Source organism: Chelonia mydas, chromosome 12 (genome assembly GCF_015237465.2).
Source record: "Chelonia mydas isolate rCheMyd1 chromosome 12, rCheMyd1.pri.v2, whole genome shotgun sequence".
NCBI classification, from domain to species: domain Eukaryota; kingdom Metazoa; phylum Chordata; order Testudines; family Cheloniidae; genus Chelonia; species Chelonia mydas.
In genome coordinates, this window is record NC_051252.2 from 2,889,182 (window position 1) to 2,906,200 (window position 17,019).

General features: G+C 56.6%; 1 protein-coding gene and 1 pseudogene across 2 annotated transcripts in view; both read left to right on the forward strand.

Annotated features, from left to right (window-relative positions):
- The window catches only part of HYDIN (HYDIN axonemal central pair apparatus protein), a 446,380-nt gene that overhangs the window by 331,786 nt on the left and 97,575 nt on the right, over positions 1-17,019 (forward strand). Inside the window, exons 40-45 of one of the 2 annotated variants that reach the window (XM_043526330.1) lie at positions 379-552; positions 2,342-2,344; positions 2,487-2,722; positions 4,832-4,969; positions 14,455-14,638; positions 16,739-16,880. In XM_043526330.1, coding sequence (XP_043382265.1) covers positions 379-552; positions 2,342-2,344; positions 2,487-2,722; positions 4,832-4,969; positions 14,455-14,638; positions 16,739-16,880 — 877 coding nt within the window. The remainder of the gene's footprint in view (positions 1-378; positions 553-2,341; positions 2,345-2,486; positions 2,723-4,831; positions 4,970-14,454; positions 14,639-16,738; positions 16,881-17,019) is intronic. The other variant, XM_043526331.1, reaches the window with a different exon arrangement.
- Positions 5,845-5,996, forward strand: LOC114018307 (annotated as a pseudogene).

Here is a 17,019-nt window from a genome sequence, read left to right on the forward strand (position 1 = left end):
ATGTGTGACTGATGCTGCTGTTTACATACCTGCTGAATCGGACATGGAGGAATCTGTGGGATTTGTGCGGTCTTTAACTACGTGTTAGTTTGATGCCCTGAGCCAAACTCATCCCTGGTATAACTCCATTGAAATTAGTGGGCCAAATTCATCCCCATTCCTGCAACCAGTGTGAGATAGATTAGATTTATGCCCATACCCATAGTATCCATCTCGTCACTGGCATCACTGGCCATTCTTTTTAAAGTGACTATCACTCTGCTATTCACAGGGGTCACAAATCCCACACCAGGCTATTTCAAAGCATTTGCTCATACAATGTCTAGATAAAGATGCACCACACATGAATGTCATCAAAGAGACTTTTGTTTCTTAAAGGAAAGACAACTGCAGCTGTCACCTTGGCCAAACACTACAGTGCTGCCTGCCTATCCATTGACTCTGTGGTACTGGAAGCCCTCTCCGACAGGAGCAGTTCCGCGGGGCTTCGTGCACGGGAGCTGTGCATCAGGGCCGCCATAGAGCAGGCACATCGGGAGTCAGAGGAAGCTGGTAAGGGCTCAGACCTTCAGCAGCACAAAGGCTGGACAGCTGTGCTGCACAGAAATGCTGGGTATGACCCCAGCACCATTTTGAAAATATAGCCTTTCCATCCCCTCCCTGCATTTTCTCCCTCTAGTGCATTGTTGTGAAGACTTTTCAGCAACCCATGGGGGCTCTTGGTTAACCACAGGGATGGGTGGAGGGAGCTTTGATGCATTTGGGTATGAAATCCCATGGGGAGCGCCACAGATGGTAAAAGCTGGAGCATAAAGTGATCTTCTCAGTTTGCAGTTAGATTACCACCTCTAGTTGAATAGCAGTAATGCTGGACAATAATGGATTTCTAGCCTTGAAATCAAGAAGATTAAGGGTTCAGAGGTGCAGAATCCCCAGTAATGCAAAGTCCAACTTGCAGTCTGTAGTGGCTCTTGCCTGTTAAAAATCTTTCGGTCTCTTGTGTTAGTACCTAGGCATTCCATTCCATTGTGATGCTCTGGATGTATTCCTTTTCATAAGAGAGGTCAAACACTCTGGTGCTTTTCTAAGGGATTGCCCTAACTCGTGGGTGGTAACAGCCACTCTGCCTAGGCTTCATGCTATGATGATCCAGAAATGCTTTTCATGATATCTTGTTACTGAAGTTGAAGTCCCCTGCAGCGCCCATTAAGATCCGAAATGATTGGCTTGAAAAGATAGATTTAATGAGCATGGGGTGTGTGAAACAATCCTCCAGGTCAGTTATACAGCGAGTTACATAAAAATACAAATGGATTCATTTCACATCTTTGAAGGTTTTGTGCAAAGAAGTTTCTCCTGCCAATTCTCTCAGGAGACTCCTGCTCTTAGGTCCTGTGTCCTGACCCCTGTGACCTGGTGAGCTGCACACACTAGCACACTCGGAGCTGGCAGCCTGAGGGTGCTGTGTGCTCCCGGGGTCCTGCTTTGAGGACTAAAGTTCCAAGCAGAGGGACAAGGAGACCCCAAGGCTAGAGAGGGTTAATAGGAACGAGTTTCGTGACAGTTTTTGTGCCCAAACGTGGTGCAGGCAAGAGGTGCTGCATTGACAGCCCTGGAGAACAAAGCCTCACAGTTCCCCTTGGAACAGATACAGCACGAGCAGCACCAGCTGCTGTGAAAGGCCTTTATGTGCTAACCCATTTGTCATGGGCTTTCCTTTGTGCTTTGAGGCACATCTGCTGTCCACGTGGTGGAGCACTGGGCTCTGTTCCTTGCTCTTGGGGCAGAAGGATGAGTGGGTTAGTTCTAACAGTCATGCTAATCCCTCTCCACCCTGGGTTCTGCTCCTCATGGTGCCGTGGAGGTGGGGCCAGAGGAAGAGGTGTTGATTTAGACGTTTCTGTTCTGCTGTCCATCTCCCTGGACAAACAATGAACTACAGAGCCACTTGCAATTGAGCCCTGGTCTCGCTGCAGTCAGTGACAGTCTGACAGAGGGTCATTCATTAATTTGCTCGACATCAGTATTTCTCTGACTATGCAGGCTTTTATAACTGCCCATCACCACAGCATCTGAGCACTAAACGTCTCTGGCTGTAGAACCCATGCATCCTCTTTTGCACTTTACCTTGACAGTGACAGAAACATGGGCAGGAATGTTTGTTCTGTGCAATCAGATATGACCCCAGTGCTAATGGCCAGCTTGTGCTTGAATGGCCTAATCCATTCTGGAGCTCCATGCTCCTGGGGAGGGTACGTGCTGTGCTGGGTCCCTTGGGAGTGTGTGGCATGCTCCCCTATGTATCTGGTCAGTCCGCTGGCAGGCAAAGGCAAGATGTCAGCAGGTTCAGCTCCAGTGACTTGGATGAAGAAGCACGTGTTCATCCCTGGCAGTTTGAGGAACATTAACTGCTATAGCCTGTCTTCTGCAGATTGGATGTGATTTGCCCCTTCTCCCCCTGAGGCTGAACTCCTCTTTCATCCTAGGTCAGTCTTCTGAGGGCTCTGCAGGGCAGACAGCTCTGAGCACAAGACTGAGTGCGGAGGCTTTGGCCAAGCATACCATGGAGGGCAGCCAGCCGAGCTCCGAGACTAAAACCGGGCCACAGTCCATCACCTCCAAGAGCTATAGGGGCAGCACAGCAGCGGGCAGGGGGAAGTCAGAAGGCCATGCGTCGCAGGCTCAGAAGCAGCAGCACCAATCGGATCAAACAGGATCACAGGTGAAAGCGAATTCACATCAGTAAACAGATGGGATTATTCCATCACTCTTCTAACAGTGTGTGAGAAACTATGACTCCTGCACGGGCACTGACTGGCCCAGTGGGTTACTGCACTGCGCTTTCATCTCTGCTGACTTAGGGTTTTGACCTGTGTGCTCACAGCTAAAAATAAGCCTGGTGGTCTTGTGCTGGTCTCTAGTGGGGCTTAGTCTGTGTGATAAAAGCGCTATTCAATTAGGCAAAGTTGGCTACTTGAGAGACCTTGGGCTGGGAGGACTCTGGTACTGGGGAGTGAGGGCTGAGTGAATTTGGAGACTGTCCATGGGCCAGAGCTCTAAGTGTTTGATGGGGGTTAGCTGTTTGTTAAGCACCAGCAATGTGCTCCTCCCTTAACAGCACGCACGCCCTGAAGAGTTTTAATTCTGAATGTTGGTGCGGATCTGACTCAGTGTGTTCTCTGTGTTAGTGTCAGCGTTGTCATGCTCAGCTTGTATAGCAAGAGTAACTGAGGCTCAAAGAAGTTTGAAGGCCCAAATTTTCAAGTGTAGCCTCTAATTTTGGTTGCCACAGTTTTTGAGTGCTCAGCTGTGGGGCCTGAGCACTCACTACGCCAGCTGAAGTCAGTGGGTGCAGTGGGTGCTGAGTAGCTCTAAAATTCAGGTCTGAGGGACATGGAGCCCTGGCAGCCTAAGTCTGTAAGAGCCGGGCTTTGAGAGTCGCTGCCATGGGCTGCTGCGTGCCATGCAGACATTTTCCCCGTTACTCAGCAAGTTAAGTACATCCAGGTTAACCTGAGGTGCATCAGTCATCCCCCTTGTGGAGCTGGGCGCCTAACCCCTTTGGTGGGCCAGCCACTCACTAACAGTTGGGTACCCATAAACCGAAGCACCCAAAATGAGAGGGCCCTATTGAAAATGTGTGTCTACGTGTCTTGCCCAAGGTGACACAGCAAATCAGGGGGAGAATGAGGACTAGGCCCAAACCTCCAGTGTCCCAGTCCAGTACCCTGGGCACAGACACCCTACCCAAGCGGTAGCCCTTGCGTTTTTCTGAATAAATATGTAGGTTGAGACAGAAAAAAAACCGAACGGTCTGGATCCTGAGAGAGCTTTCGGAAAAGGGCCTGGCCTACACTAGTAAGGGGATGCTATGCTGTTATGGCAAATCTCCCTTGTGGAGACTCCGCTTAGCAGCTAAACCGATGTAGCTTATACTAGTTCTCTGAACAAAATAAGCTACACCAGCAAAAAGCACATTTTAGCCAGTATAACTTCCTTCCAGTATGGAAATGTCCTAAAGAATCATACCCCTAACTGACCTTATTAAATCGGCTCCCGTTTCTAATATAGACACGGCAATAGAGGGTCTCAGGTATCCACAACCAGCACAGCTAGGAGGCTGTCAGGGTTCCACTGTGTTGGGGTCAGTATTAAGGAACTTCACCATCCTGCTCCCTTCACACAGCTCCCAGGCCCAGCCGGAACGGGCATGCTGCCCCATTCTGTGGAACGGTGCAGCCTCCTCCTGCTCCAAAGTGGGGGAGGGCAAGCAGTTGCATCTCCTCTTTGCTGCCTCCGTGGGTGTGTGCTGCCCCAGTGAGGGAGCAGTCCCTACACTCCCCCACGCTGCAGGACTGCGATTGTCCCTAGCCCTTGCCTACTCATGGGAAGAAAATTCCTCGCTTCCTGAGCTCCCTTACCATGGCCATGGACTGAGCAGCAGCCTCACAACTCAAGAATTCACAACACTAAGCCTGGAGGGAAGTGGGTGCTCAACTGCTTGGAAGGCCATACTCCAAGTGTCAGACTTGGAGGGCGTAAAATCCCCAGCATTTTTGTTTTTAAGAACAGGCTGGACAAACACCTGCCAAGGCTGGTCTAAGTTTTCCTTGGTCCTGCCTCAGCGTAGAGAGCTGAGCTTGATGACCTCCTGAGGAGCCTTCCAGTCCTATGACTTCTGCGTTAAGTTGCACCATTAACATGTGACAGCAGTCTTAGCTGGTAGGGTGAAGGGGCTGACGTCATGGGCAGAAGAGATGAGCTTGGTCTACAGAGGAATTGAATGGATTTTTCTGAAGCATTTTTTTCCTTGCGGTGACGAATGCTGCAGGTTCCTACCAGCCCTATTCCCAGTGCTCCTGTCCAGCGACGGCTCAGCATCAGTGCCAGCATGGCAGGAGAATCAGGCCTGATGAGCTGCATGCTTCCTGAGGAACTACTGGTGGAGATCCTTTCAGAGAGGATGCAGGTATGGCAGGTGCTCACCTGGGCAGAAGGAAATGCTGGTCATGAAGCTTGGTGTGTCGGGTGAGGATGTTTGTGTGAAGGGATGGGGAATGTGGTGTTGTCAAGGTTTGATTTAAATGATATGTTAAGTGTGACAAAGTTCCTCCTCTGCCTTGGTGGGTCCTGCGCTTATTGGCAGATTTGCTCGCCTCAGAGACTCACAGCAGTTCTCAGTTTGGCCACTTTTGCTAGTGGCTCAAACCTGCCGTTTACTCAGCTAACCTCATCACTTGGGAAAAAGGAAGAAGGGCAATTGCCACAGTCGCTGCTGATCCACCATGTGGGTCAGGGAACAGCCCCGAGACCTTCCCCTCTGGTGGAACCCACAGTCCAGGTCAACTCCTGTGTCTGATCAGGAGTTGGGAGGTTTGGGGAGAACCCGGGCCCACCCTCTACTCTGGGTTCCAGCCCAGGGCACTGTGGATTGCAGCTGTCTGCCATGCAGCTGTTCCACGAGGCACTCTAGTTACAACTCCCTGGACTACTTCCCCATGGCCTCCTCCCAACACCTTCTTTATCCTCACCACAGGATCTTCCTCCTGGTGTCTGATAATGCTTGTACTCCTCAGTCCTCCAGCAGTACGCCTTCTCACTCTCAGCTCCTAGCGCCTCTTGCTCCCAGCTCCTCGCAGGCATGCCACAAACTGAAGTGAGCTCCTTTTTAAACTCAGGTGCCCTAATTAGCCAGCCTGCCTTAATTGATTCTAGTAGCTTCTTAATTGGCTCCAGGTGTCCTAATTAGCCTGCCTGCCTGAATTTGTTCCAGCAAGTTCCTTCTTGTTCTGGAACTGCCCGTTACCTTACCCAGGGAAAATGGACCTGCTTAATCTGGGACTAATATATCTGCCTTCTAACACTCTCTTATGGCTAAGATCTAAGGACTGTCTATTAAATTGAGTTTTGGAATGGGGGGCTGGAATAGGAGCTTGCTCTGTCCACCCCATGCATCGACCTGGTATCGCAGTGTCTCCAGGAACCGTGCAAAAACAAAAACAAACCAAAAAAACCCACTCTCCTGTAGCCCTTTGGCCTGGAGGGAGAAGGAGGGAGAGGGCTGCTGCTCCTGCTGCTGTTAGGCCCTGGGCTCTCCCTGCTGCTGCTCCAGCTGCTCCCCTGGCTAGGCCAAACACTGCGCCCCCCGCCCCACCCCCCCGTTCTCTGCTACCTGGTTGCTGGACAGCTGCTGGACCCCCCCACCCTCGGGTGCTGCTACTGCTCCAACTGCAGCCCCTTTGGGGGTGCCTGCTGGCCCGCTCCCCAGAGGGGGGGAGTGAGGGACCCCAGCCCCAGCTGTTGCTGCTGTGAACACCACCACCACCACCACCTGAGGGGGTCCTTTCTGCCTGCCTGGACCACCACCTGGAGTTCCTGGAGCTGCTGCTGCGGAGTCTGCTGCCTGGAGCTGCTGAAGCCCCGAGGAGGAGAAGAAGAGGACCATCTACCAGTGGGGGAGCACCTAGAGACTTTGCAGACCACCGTGGAGGGGGCCTTAAGACTGAGTAACTTTCGAACTGTGCTCTTGTGGTGGGGGTCTTGACTGTGTTTGCAGGAACACAGGGGGTGTGGCGTGGAGCTGCCCCCCGATCCGTGTTCCCCCCCAACCCCCACCACTACCACCACCGCTGCCCCCTCCACCACCCCCACTGGCTGTTTACCATCTGCCTCAGCTCCTGCCTCTGGACTCAGCTGCTTGCTTGGCTTGCCACACCCTGATTCCACCCTTTGGGCCAGAAGCAGCAACCAGCCAAATTGACATTGTGCAAGCGCACGTCCCGTCCCCCCCCCACCCCCCGGACTGCCCACCTCACAGCTTTTCCTGCCCCACCCTTTTTCCCTCTGCAGCCTTTGTTTGTTTGCCCCGCCCCAGCCTCTGAAGCGAACCCCTTGGTTTCCCTGCCCTAACTCCAGCCCGCTCAGCCCCTTGCTCTGTGCGCCCATGCCCCCTCCCATGCACTTGTGCCACTCCCCATTTTAGCTTAAACCCTCTTCACTGCACCCCCAATGCTGTTGTATCCCCCCCTCCCCCAGTGCAGCTAGAGGAGCCAGAATTCCACCCCATGTCGGCGACTGACCCCTAACCCCTGTTTTGTCCCCCCATCCAGCCCGCCCTTCTTGGCGCCCTCCTCCCCTGCCTGCAGCCTAGCGGGGAGGAGTGGTCGACCTGCTTCCCCTTTCCCCTCCTCCTTCTGGTGTCTCCCCCTCCCTCCCTGCTCACGATGGCGGGGGACGAGACGGGTGGGGCCCCTCCAGCAGCACCAGCTACCCCTCCCCCGCCTGCCCCTCCATCACCGCCCCAAGTCTCTACCTCCCCTGCTGTGGCCGAACCACCTGCCACCGCCCCTGCTGGGGCACCAGCAACAGCGGGCACCGGGGTGACCTCTGCTGCTGCCACGTCCCTCCCCCCCTCAGATTCGGGGGGAGCCCCCCCAGCCGGCAGGAAGGGCCACGGTGAGAAGAAGGGGAAGGGCCCCACTAAAAAGACCAGGCCCTCCATGGCAGGGGCTGCCCCCACTGCCGCGGCCCCGCCACCGGCCGCGGCGTCCCTCCCCGCTGTTCCCCCCACCAGCTCTGCGGGTGCCCTGTCCCCGGCCCCCAGGGCGTACGCCCAGGTGGCGGCAGCCCCTCCGCCTGCCGCTCCGTCATCTCTCCCGCCCACCGCCTCCGCGACCAGCTATAGCGGCCGGGGCCCCTTCCCCACCACGACCAGGAAGCACGGCGTCCGTTGCCTCCTGGTGCCCGCCTCGCCCCACATGGAGACCTACGTGCAGGCGTTGGCAAGGGTGGTGGGCCCACAGCCATTGTGGCGGCCTCCAAAATGTACGGCAAGGTCGTCTTCTTCTTCGCATTGGAGGCCGCTGCCCAGGAGGCGGTGGAGAGGGGCCTGGCGGTGGGGGGGTGTTCGTCCCCCTGGAGCCGCTAGAGGACCTGGGCGTCCGCCTGGTCCTGACCTCCGTCCCTCCCTTTCTTCCCAGTGCCGCCCTGTTACCCGCCCTCTCCACCCTGGGGAAACCGTCTCGGTCATCAGCCCCCTCCCGCTGGGCTGCAAAGACCCTGCCCTCCGTCACGTCCTCTCGTTCCGCCGGCAGGTGCCGCTTCAACTGCTGCCGGCAGCGTGTGGTGGAGAGGCGCTCGAGGGGTCCTTCCTGGTCCCCTACCAGGGGGCCCATTACCGGATGCATTACTCCACGGGGGGGCCCGGTGCTACCTCTGCCGGGCGATGGGGCACGTCCGGAGGGACTGCCCCTTGGCCCGGCAAGGAGGGGCATCTGGGACCCCCGAGCCCCCGGCAGGGCACCGGCCCCGTCATCGCCGGCGCTCCTGGCTGCCCGGCGCCCGAAGCCACCCCTCCTCCTTCCCAGCCCACCACTGCTCCCACTCGGGCCCAAGGGGCAGCTCCCCAGTACGCCCAGACAAGTGGGAGAGCCCCGCCCCCGCTGCTTGCAATCTGGCGGGGCCCTGTAGAGGAGGGTGCAGCAGGGACCCTGCCGGGCATGGGAGAGGGCCTGCCCCAGGGGGAATATTCCCTCCCTCTTGCTGCCCCACCGTTACCCCCCCCGAGTCCCTGAGCCATTGCCTCTGCCCCCTGACACGACCCCTGCTAGCCAGCCCCCCGATGATGCCATGGAGGGCTGGGCCCTAGTACAGGGGAAGCGGGGCAAGCGGAAGGCTCGAGCTCTTCTCCTCTCATCCGATGCGGAGGCCCCCCGGAAGACCAGGAAGGGGGGCACCAATGCCGAGCCTTCCGCTTTGCCCACGGGTGTGTTCCATCCACCGGTGCCGGCTGGGGAAGACGTGGCAGCACCGGAAGGCAGTATCTCCCCTCCACGGGAGTCCCTCCCCTCCGAGGCCCCCGAGGGAGCCCCTTCTGCCCTGGTACTATCTGAAGCCTCTGTGAGCCGCGAGGCGACCGTCGCGTCGGGTGCCGGTGGGGAGAACCCCGGGATGGCAGAAAGCGATCTCCCCTCCATATATGAGGAGATCGAGGCCCTAGGTCTGACCCTAGTCACCCAGGGGGAGGACAACCCTGTGCCAGTGGGCCTCGATCTGGGCGACCTCACTCCAGCCCCCCTTTTCCCATGCTCCCTCCCCCTAACCGTTGCTTCCGCTCCCACCACCGAGGAGCCCCTGGACTCCTTCATCAACCCGGCCGCAGAAGCCACCCCGCTGACCGCGACCGAGCCTGTTCAGGCGACAGCCAGAGCCACGCGACCGGGACCCGAGCCACCAGGGGCACCCCTCGTTGGTGTGGAGCAATCAACCTCCTTCCCGGGCGGGGGCCCTACAGAAGACAGTCCACCTCCTGATGCCGCGGCTGCCAAACCCACCATAGAGCCTGTGCCCGGCATCACTGAGAGCCCCCTCCCCACCCTGCCAACCCTTGAGCCTGAGCAGGAGGTGCCACCACCCAGCTGCTTGGCTTCTGGAGCCCAGACTCTCACCTCTGCCCTTGCCCCTGTCCCTAACCCCGGCCTTGCCCTTGATGCTGACCCTGTCCCTATCCCATCTACCTCCCGCGATGTTATTGCTGCCCCTGGGGCTGTCTCCTTCCCATTTCCAGCAAATGACCCCCAGGGAGCGGCCTTTGTGTTTCCCTGCCCCGACCTACTAGGGTCTGCTGTCTTCCCTCTGCCGCCCCCTATTGCCCTAGGATTAGAGGTGGGCGATGTGGTGCCAGCCCATCAGGCGCCCCGTCCGCACCCTGCCTGCCCGTCTCGGTGGGCCACGAGGCTGTACCAAGGGCCCCGTCGGGATGACCAGGAGACAGTAACCCCACGCCCCATTGGCTGCAAGAGGAGCTGCGGGAGTTTTTAGAAGACGTCCGTGGCTCCCGCAACAAGGTTCAGCTTGCTCTCCAGACTTTCATCAGATCCTCCGGGCCGCAAGGGCCCTTATGGGGGAGGGTAAAAGGACCAGGAAGCAGGCCGCCGCAGCCTACCAGCGGGTCCGCGGCTTCCATGACTTGTTGCTCACATACGGGGTAGGTCACGGTTTGCTGCGTGGCCCAATGGGGGCCGCGAGCATCCCTGCTGGCAAGGATCCCCCCCAGCCCTCCTCATGGCTCCACTCATCTTCGCAACATTGAACACCAGGGGCTGTAGGATGGGTCTCCGCTGGTCCCAGGGGTTCTCCTTCCTTCAGGAGGGTGGGTACTCTGTGGTCTTCCTGCGGGAGACCCATACAGATCCGGCCGCCGAAGACAGCTGGCGGCTGGACTGGGGGGACAGGGTCTACTTTAGCCATCTCACAGTTCGTACGGCTGGAGTGGCGACCCTGTTCTCCCCCGACCTACGGCCCGAGGTGCTGGGGGTCGCCGAGGCTGTGCCAGGCCACCTGCTGCACCTCCGGGTCCATATGGAGGGGCTCGTGGTCAACCTCGTTAACATCTATGCCCCGACATCGGGCCCGGAACAGCTGCAATTCTATCAGCAGGCATCCGCCTTCCTCGGCACCTTGGAGCCTCACGAGTGCCTGGTCCTGGGCGGGGACTTCAACACCACCCTCAAGGAGCGGGACTGCTCAGGGACCGAGCAGTGCCCGGCTGCCGCAGACGTCCTCCGGGAGGTAGTCGAACACCACTCCCTGGTGGACATCTGGCGCGACCACCACCCGGATGACATTTCCACGTTCACCTTTGTCCGGGTGGAGACCCATCGGTTGCGCCACTCCCAGTTGGACCGCATTTATTTATCACGCTTCCACATTTCATGAGCCCACTCCTCCAGCATCCGGCCGGTCCCATTCTCTGACCATCATTTAGCCACCGTGACGGCCTCCCTCTGCATGGAGAGGCCGGGGCCGGCCTATTGGCATTTCAACAACAGCTTGTTGGAGGATGTGGGCTTCATGACGTCCTTCCGGGAGTTCTGGATGGCCTGGCGAGGGCAGCGGCATGCCTTTCCCTCGGCGTGGCAGTGGTGAGAGCTGAGGAAGGTGCACGCCTGGCTCTTCTGCCGTGACTACACCCAGGGCGCCAGCCGACAGAGGGATGCGGCGATAGAGCAGTTGGAATGGGAGGTCTTAGAGCTGGAGAGGCGTCTGGCCGCCAGCCCCGAGGATCCGCCCCTCTGCGGAGCGTGCCGGGAAAAGCGGGAGGAGCTCTGGGCCCTCGAAGATCATCGGGCCCGGGGCGCCTTTGTTCGATCCTGCATCGTCTCCTTCAGGAGATGGATCGTGGCTCCTGCTTCTTCTACGCCCTGGAGAAAAGGAGCGGGGCCAAGAAACACATCACGTGCCTTCTGGCAGAAGATGGCACCCCCCTCACGGATCCAGTGGAGATGTGCGGGAGGGCGAGAGCCTTCTACCAAGCCTTTTCTCCCTGGATCTGACCGATCCTAATGCTTGCAGAGTGCTCTGGGAGGAACTCCCTATGGCCAGCACGGGCGACTGAGACTGGCTAGAGCTGCCTCTCACTCTGGCTGAGTTCTCGGAAGCCCTCTATCGCATGCCCACCAATAAATCTCCGGGCATAGATGGGCTGACCGTGGAGTTCTACCGCATGTTCTGGGACGTCCTCGGCCCAGACCTAGTCACCATCTGGGCCGAGTCTTTGCAGAGCGGGGTTCTTCCTCTTTTGTGCAGGTGAGCCGTGCTCCCCTTATTGCCGAAGAAGGGGGACCTCCGCGATTTATGAAATTGGCATACCGTCTCGCTCCTCAGCACGGACTACAAAGTCATGGCAAAAGCAATCTCGCTGCGGCTAGGATCCGTGCTGGCAGACGTGGTCCATCCAGACCAGACCTACACCGTCTCGGGATGCAGCATCTTTGACAACCTATATCTGGTCCGGGACGTTTTGGAACTCGGATGTAGGGATGGTCTGTCATTCGCCCTCGTGTCCTTGGATCAGGAGAAGGCGTTCGACAGGGTGGACCACGGCTACCTCCTCAGCACTCTGCAAGCGTTTGGCTTCGGACCCCAGTTTGTGGGTTTCCTCCGGGTGCTGTACGCCTCCGCAGAGTGTCTGGTCAGGCTCAACTGAACCCTGACCAAACCAGTCAGCTTCGGGCGAGGAGTACGGCAGGGGTGCCCCCTCTCGGGCTAGCTGTATGCTCTGGCGATCGAGCCCTTCCTCTGTCTCCTCCGCAGGAGGTTGACGGGGTTGGTGGTGCGGGAGCCGGAGCTGCTGCTGGTTCTGTCGGTGTATGCTGGCGATGTGCTCCTTGTGGTCCAGGACCCAGGGCGTCTTGCCGCGGGTGGAGGCTTGCCAGGCCATCTAATCGGCAGCCTCCTCCGCCCGGGTCAACTGGGTCAAGAGCTCTGGCCTGGTGGTCGGGGACAGCTGGCAGGCAAGCTCCCTCCCACCCACGCTTCAGGCCATCCGGTGGAGCGCGGATCCGCTGCTCTATCTCGGCATTTACCTTTCTGCCACACACCCCTCTCCGCCGGAGACTGGCACAATTTAGAGGGCAGGGTGATAGAGCGGCTCCAGAAATGGACAGGACTTCTCCGGTGCCTCTCCCTTCGAGGGAGAGCGCTGGTGCTTAATCAACTAGTCCTGTCCATGCTCTGGTACCAGCTCAACACCCTGGTCCCGGCCCCAGGTTTCCTGGCCAACCTCCGGACATCGATTCTGGAGTTCTTCTGGTCAGGACTGCACTGGGTCCTTGCAGGGGTTCTCCATCTACCCCTGGAGGAGGGAGGGCAGGGCCTGAAGTGTCTGCACATCAGGTCCATGTCTTCCGCCTCCAGGCCCCGCAGAGGCTCCTTTATGGTGCAGGTAGTCCGGCGTGGAGCATACTGGCGCACGCCTTCCTGTGCCGCTTCTGAGGGCTCCGTTGCGACCGGCAGCTCCTTTATCTCCATCCAAGAGGTCTTCTGTGAGACCTCTCTGGGCTGCCGGTCTTCTACCAGGACCTTCTCCGGACCTGGAAACTGCTTTCAGTGACCAGGTCCATGGTGGCCACCGAGGGGGCAGATCTCCTTGCGGAGCCCCTGCAACACAACCCCCAGCTCCGCGTGCAGGTGGCGGAGTCCCCCTCGGTGCACCAGACGTTGGTCCTGGCAGAAGTCACAAGAGTCGGAGACCTCCTGGACTACGACTGGGGAGACTGGCTGGATCCCCTGACGCTCGCTCAGCGCATGGGGCTCTCCAGACCTCGTACTCCCCAGCGCGTACTTCAGAAGGTGAGGGCCGCTTTGCCACCCGCTGCTCGGGTTTACCTTGACTGGGTCCTGCACGAGGGCGCGCCTTGCCCACCCTCCACCCCAAGCCCGCCGGACCTTTCCATCGGGCCCCTACCCCATGGACCCAACCAACCCCCCCGCCCCTTCACCATGAGCCGGCTGCACGAGCTGCAGCCCGTCTGCTTCCAGACCGTGCCAAGGAAACATCTATACACGCTTGTGCTCCACACCCTTCACGTCCTCACCCTCGCATCCCGCCCTGATACAAAATGGCGGGACCTCCTGCCACCTTTGGAGGGTGAGCAGCCCCGGTGGGCCAGCCTGTATTCCACCTTGGTCCTGAAGCCCGCCGGGGATATCAGTTGGCGGCTCTTTCATGGAGCTGTGAGCACAGGCGTCTTCTTGGCGCGGTTCACCCCTATCCCAGACACCTGCCCCTTTTGCGGCGTGAGGGAAACCCTGGCACACATATACTTGGAGTGTGCCAGGCTGCAGCCCCTATTCCAGCTCCTCACGAATATTTTATTATGTTTTTGGTTACACTTTTCTCCTCACCTTTTTATTTATGCACCCTCTAACGTGGCCCCGCAAAGTCATGGGACCTCCTGGTCAACCTCCTGCTGGCCCTGGCTAAAATTGCCATCTATAAAACCAGAGTGAGGAGATTGGCCGATGGAGTCTCCTGTGACTGTGGGGCCTATTTCTGATCCTCGGTCCGTTCACGTATCTGGGCAGAGTTCCTCTGGGTGGCGTCCACTGACTCCCTTGACACCTTTGAGGAGCAGTGGGTGCTGTCCGGGGTTCTCTGCTCGGTGTCTCCATCCGGTTCCCTTCCTTTGACCCTTTGACCACACTTCTGTCCCTGTTATTTCATTAGTTGTCCCCCATACTCATTTGGTGTCCAGGTCCTGTAGATCCCCCTCTTAGGCTGTTCCCAATAGGAACACTTTCCTGTAGCCATCTGGCCTGACCCTGTCACATAAGGCAATGGAGAGACAAGCCAGGGCAGTAAGGGGCATAGAGAGAGAAATATGCGGAGAAAAGAAAAACAGGTGCAGATGTGCTGTTGATCTGCTCTAGCTCAACCAGAAATTTTGAACCTGACAGCAGAGTCACTGGGTGAGCTTCTCTGGCCTGTGCTGTGCAGGAGATCAGAGGAGATGGTCAGAGTGGTCCCTTCAGGCCTTAGAATCTGTGACTATTTCAGACATTTGGGGATAGTGCTTGCTAATATGTTTTTACATCAGAGCAGTTTTATTTGCTGAGGAGAATACTGTGTACCCATTAGGATGGATTTATGCCCTTTGTGTTCCACGTTCACAGCTGAGTGACTGCTATCGGGGAGTGGTGTTTGATGGACTAGAGACACTCTTTGCCCGCAGTATGCCTTCTGCTCTCCTTTGCCTGCTCAAAGCGATCAACAACCGGCGTTACATCTACATGGTGAACCTGTTCCAGGATTATGCTGCCATGAAGGCTAGGGAGAAGGCCAAGAAAGAGCAGGAAGGTGAGAAGGATTCTTCTGTGAACCCCCTGACGCTCACACCTCTAACATGTCTGTGTGTCTGTCTAGACATTTCTAATAGTGGCTGTCAGCAAACTGGGGGGTGGGGGGGAGGTTTTCCACCTCAGAAAATTTTGACCAAAACAAAAAAAAATTGTTTTCATCTGCATTTTCAACAGAAAATGTTGATTGGCGGTGGGGGGGTGGGGGTGAAAATTCAGATAGCAAAATATTTCAATTTGGAAGGGTTACCGTGGTGCCTCATGGGAGTTGTAGATAAGGTATCTCGTGCTCCCATTCTCCTTTGTAGGCTAGGGTCCCTGTCAGACTTCATCTCCCATGGTGCATCACAATCTCTCCTTTTGGAGACAGGAGGCAGTGCACCCTGGATGTGGTGCATAATGGAAGATGTAGTCCAGTTCAGGATCCTGTCCCTGAAAGACAAATGGGGACACAAAGTAACCAAGCTACAACTCCCATGAAGCACTGTGACAGAATATACAAGAGGTTTTTCGCAGGAGTGGGTGGCTGAGATTCTCTGGCCTGTGTTGTGCAGGAGGTCGGACTAGATGATCATAATGGTCCCTTCTGACCTTAATATCTACGAGTCTATGAATCCATGTTCGGACATTTGGGTTTTTGACAAAAATTGACTTTTCCTGCAGAAAGCAGACGCTTTTCTCAGAATGTTTTGGTTAGTCTTAAACCCAGTTTTCCATTGAACAGAAATTATTCGACCAGCCCTAATTTCTAGAGTGCCTATCACCATATCTAGGCAGCAATACAAGCTAACAACCAGGATTCCCCTTTTTGGTCATTTCACACAAGTTACTGCAGCTTTTACACCTGTATTCACGTGATTTTAAATAGCACTTGAAAGGGTGTTTTATCCTAGGGCATAGACACAGAAGGGGTACAGCTTTGTTTGAAAGAAAAAATCGAGCTTCATCGGTGGAAGGCTGTCCTGGCAGCTGGTGGCAGATGCTGGGCAGTCACTGCCGGGCAGCCCATGGGCAGAGCAGCGCAGGCCTGGCTGAGAGCCTGGCAGGGAAACAGGGTGTAGGTGGACTGTTTTTAGGGGCATATTCTCAGAGCCTCCTAGGGTGCTGGGGACACCAGCAGTAGAAATGGGAAAGAGAAATTCTCATAGAGGAGATCGGCACAGTCCAGGTGCCTGGGATGAATCTGAGCTCTAGCTCTGTTTTTGGGGTAGCTATGCAGCTTGCATCAGGATCATCAGGTAGATCTGACTCTCTTATGGATTCTTCGGGTTCCTGCTGTCTCATGGGACATTCACATAGTTACGTGAGTAAAAACTGCTGCCCTCCCTCCCTTAGCACCTGTAGTTTTAGAGCCAAAGCTGCCCCGGGATCCAGCTTCACAATGCACAAAATACAGCGCGGCCAGCAATGTAGGACTCACAGGATCTGTCTACACTGCAGTGCAAGCCCAGGGCTGGCAGAATTCAAGTCAGCAGACCCAGGGTTTGTTAACCTAGAGCTTGAGCGGCTACACCCATTTGTAACCCCAAGGTAGGAATTGTTTAACCCTAGGCCCCAGCCTGGGGCTCCAGCGTCTACACTGCATATGCGGGCTCCGTCCAGCCACCCAACTCCCGGACTTCCTAGCGCTCTCCTAAAACGTGGCCGCTCGTGGAGCAGTGTGGGGAAACTTGACAGTCCAGAGGTCACAGAGAGTTGACCCATGGGATTGTGGGATACTATTGGCAGATTCTCAGAGCACGAATCCAGTGGGGCTGCATCTATGCTGCAAAGCAAGAGGGCTTGAACCCTAGGTCCCAGCTTGACTCAGGCTCGGACCCTCCACCCCCATGGTGTCCTGGGAGTCTGGGTCTGAGCCCTGGTTTAGTATGATTTGTGTGTGGACGGAAGGGGGGTTAAGTCTGAGTTCAAGCTCTGGGCTTACAATGCAGTGTAGATGTACGCCCCCCCAACACCTAACTCAGTGCCTGCTAATCGGAGCAGGGACACACACCTTTGTGTGACCCTGGGGCACTGCACAAGCTGGCTCCGGGAGAGGGCCTGTCCTGAGCACTGAGCTATGATTTCAGCTGGTGCATTTCTCTGTTTGGCTGCATGACAGAACAGGAACAGAAAGACGCCATTGCGAGGGAAAAGGCTCGTCTCCAGGAGATGGATGAGGAAGAGTACGATGCTCTCACTGAGGAGCAGAAAATTCAGTTTGATAACGAACTGCTCCAAGCACTACGGGAGCGGAAGAAGAGGTGTGTGAACTGTCCCTGGACAGCCATCTGGGAGTGCTACTCCACCCTCCACGTGGGACACTTCTGTGCTTGCCTGTTGTTTCTTTTCCTGCGCCATGCACTGGCACTACCTGCTTTTCAGTTGGTTTGTCTGATTTTA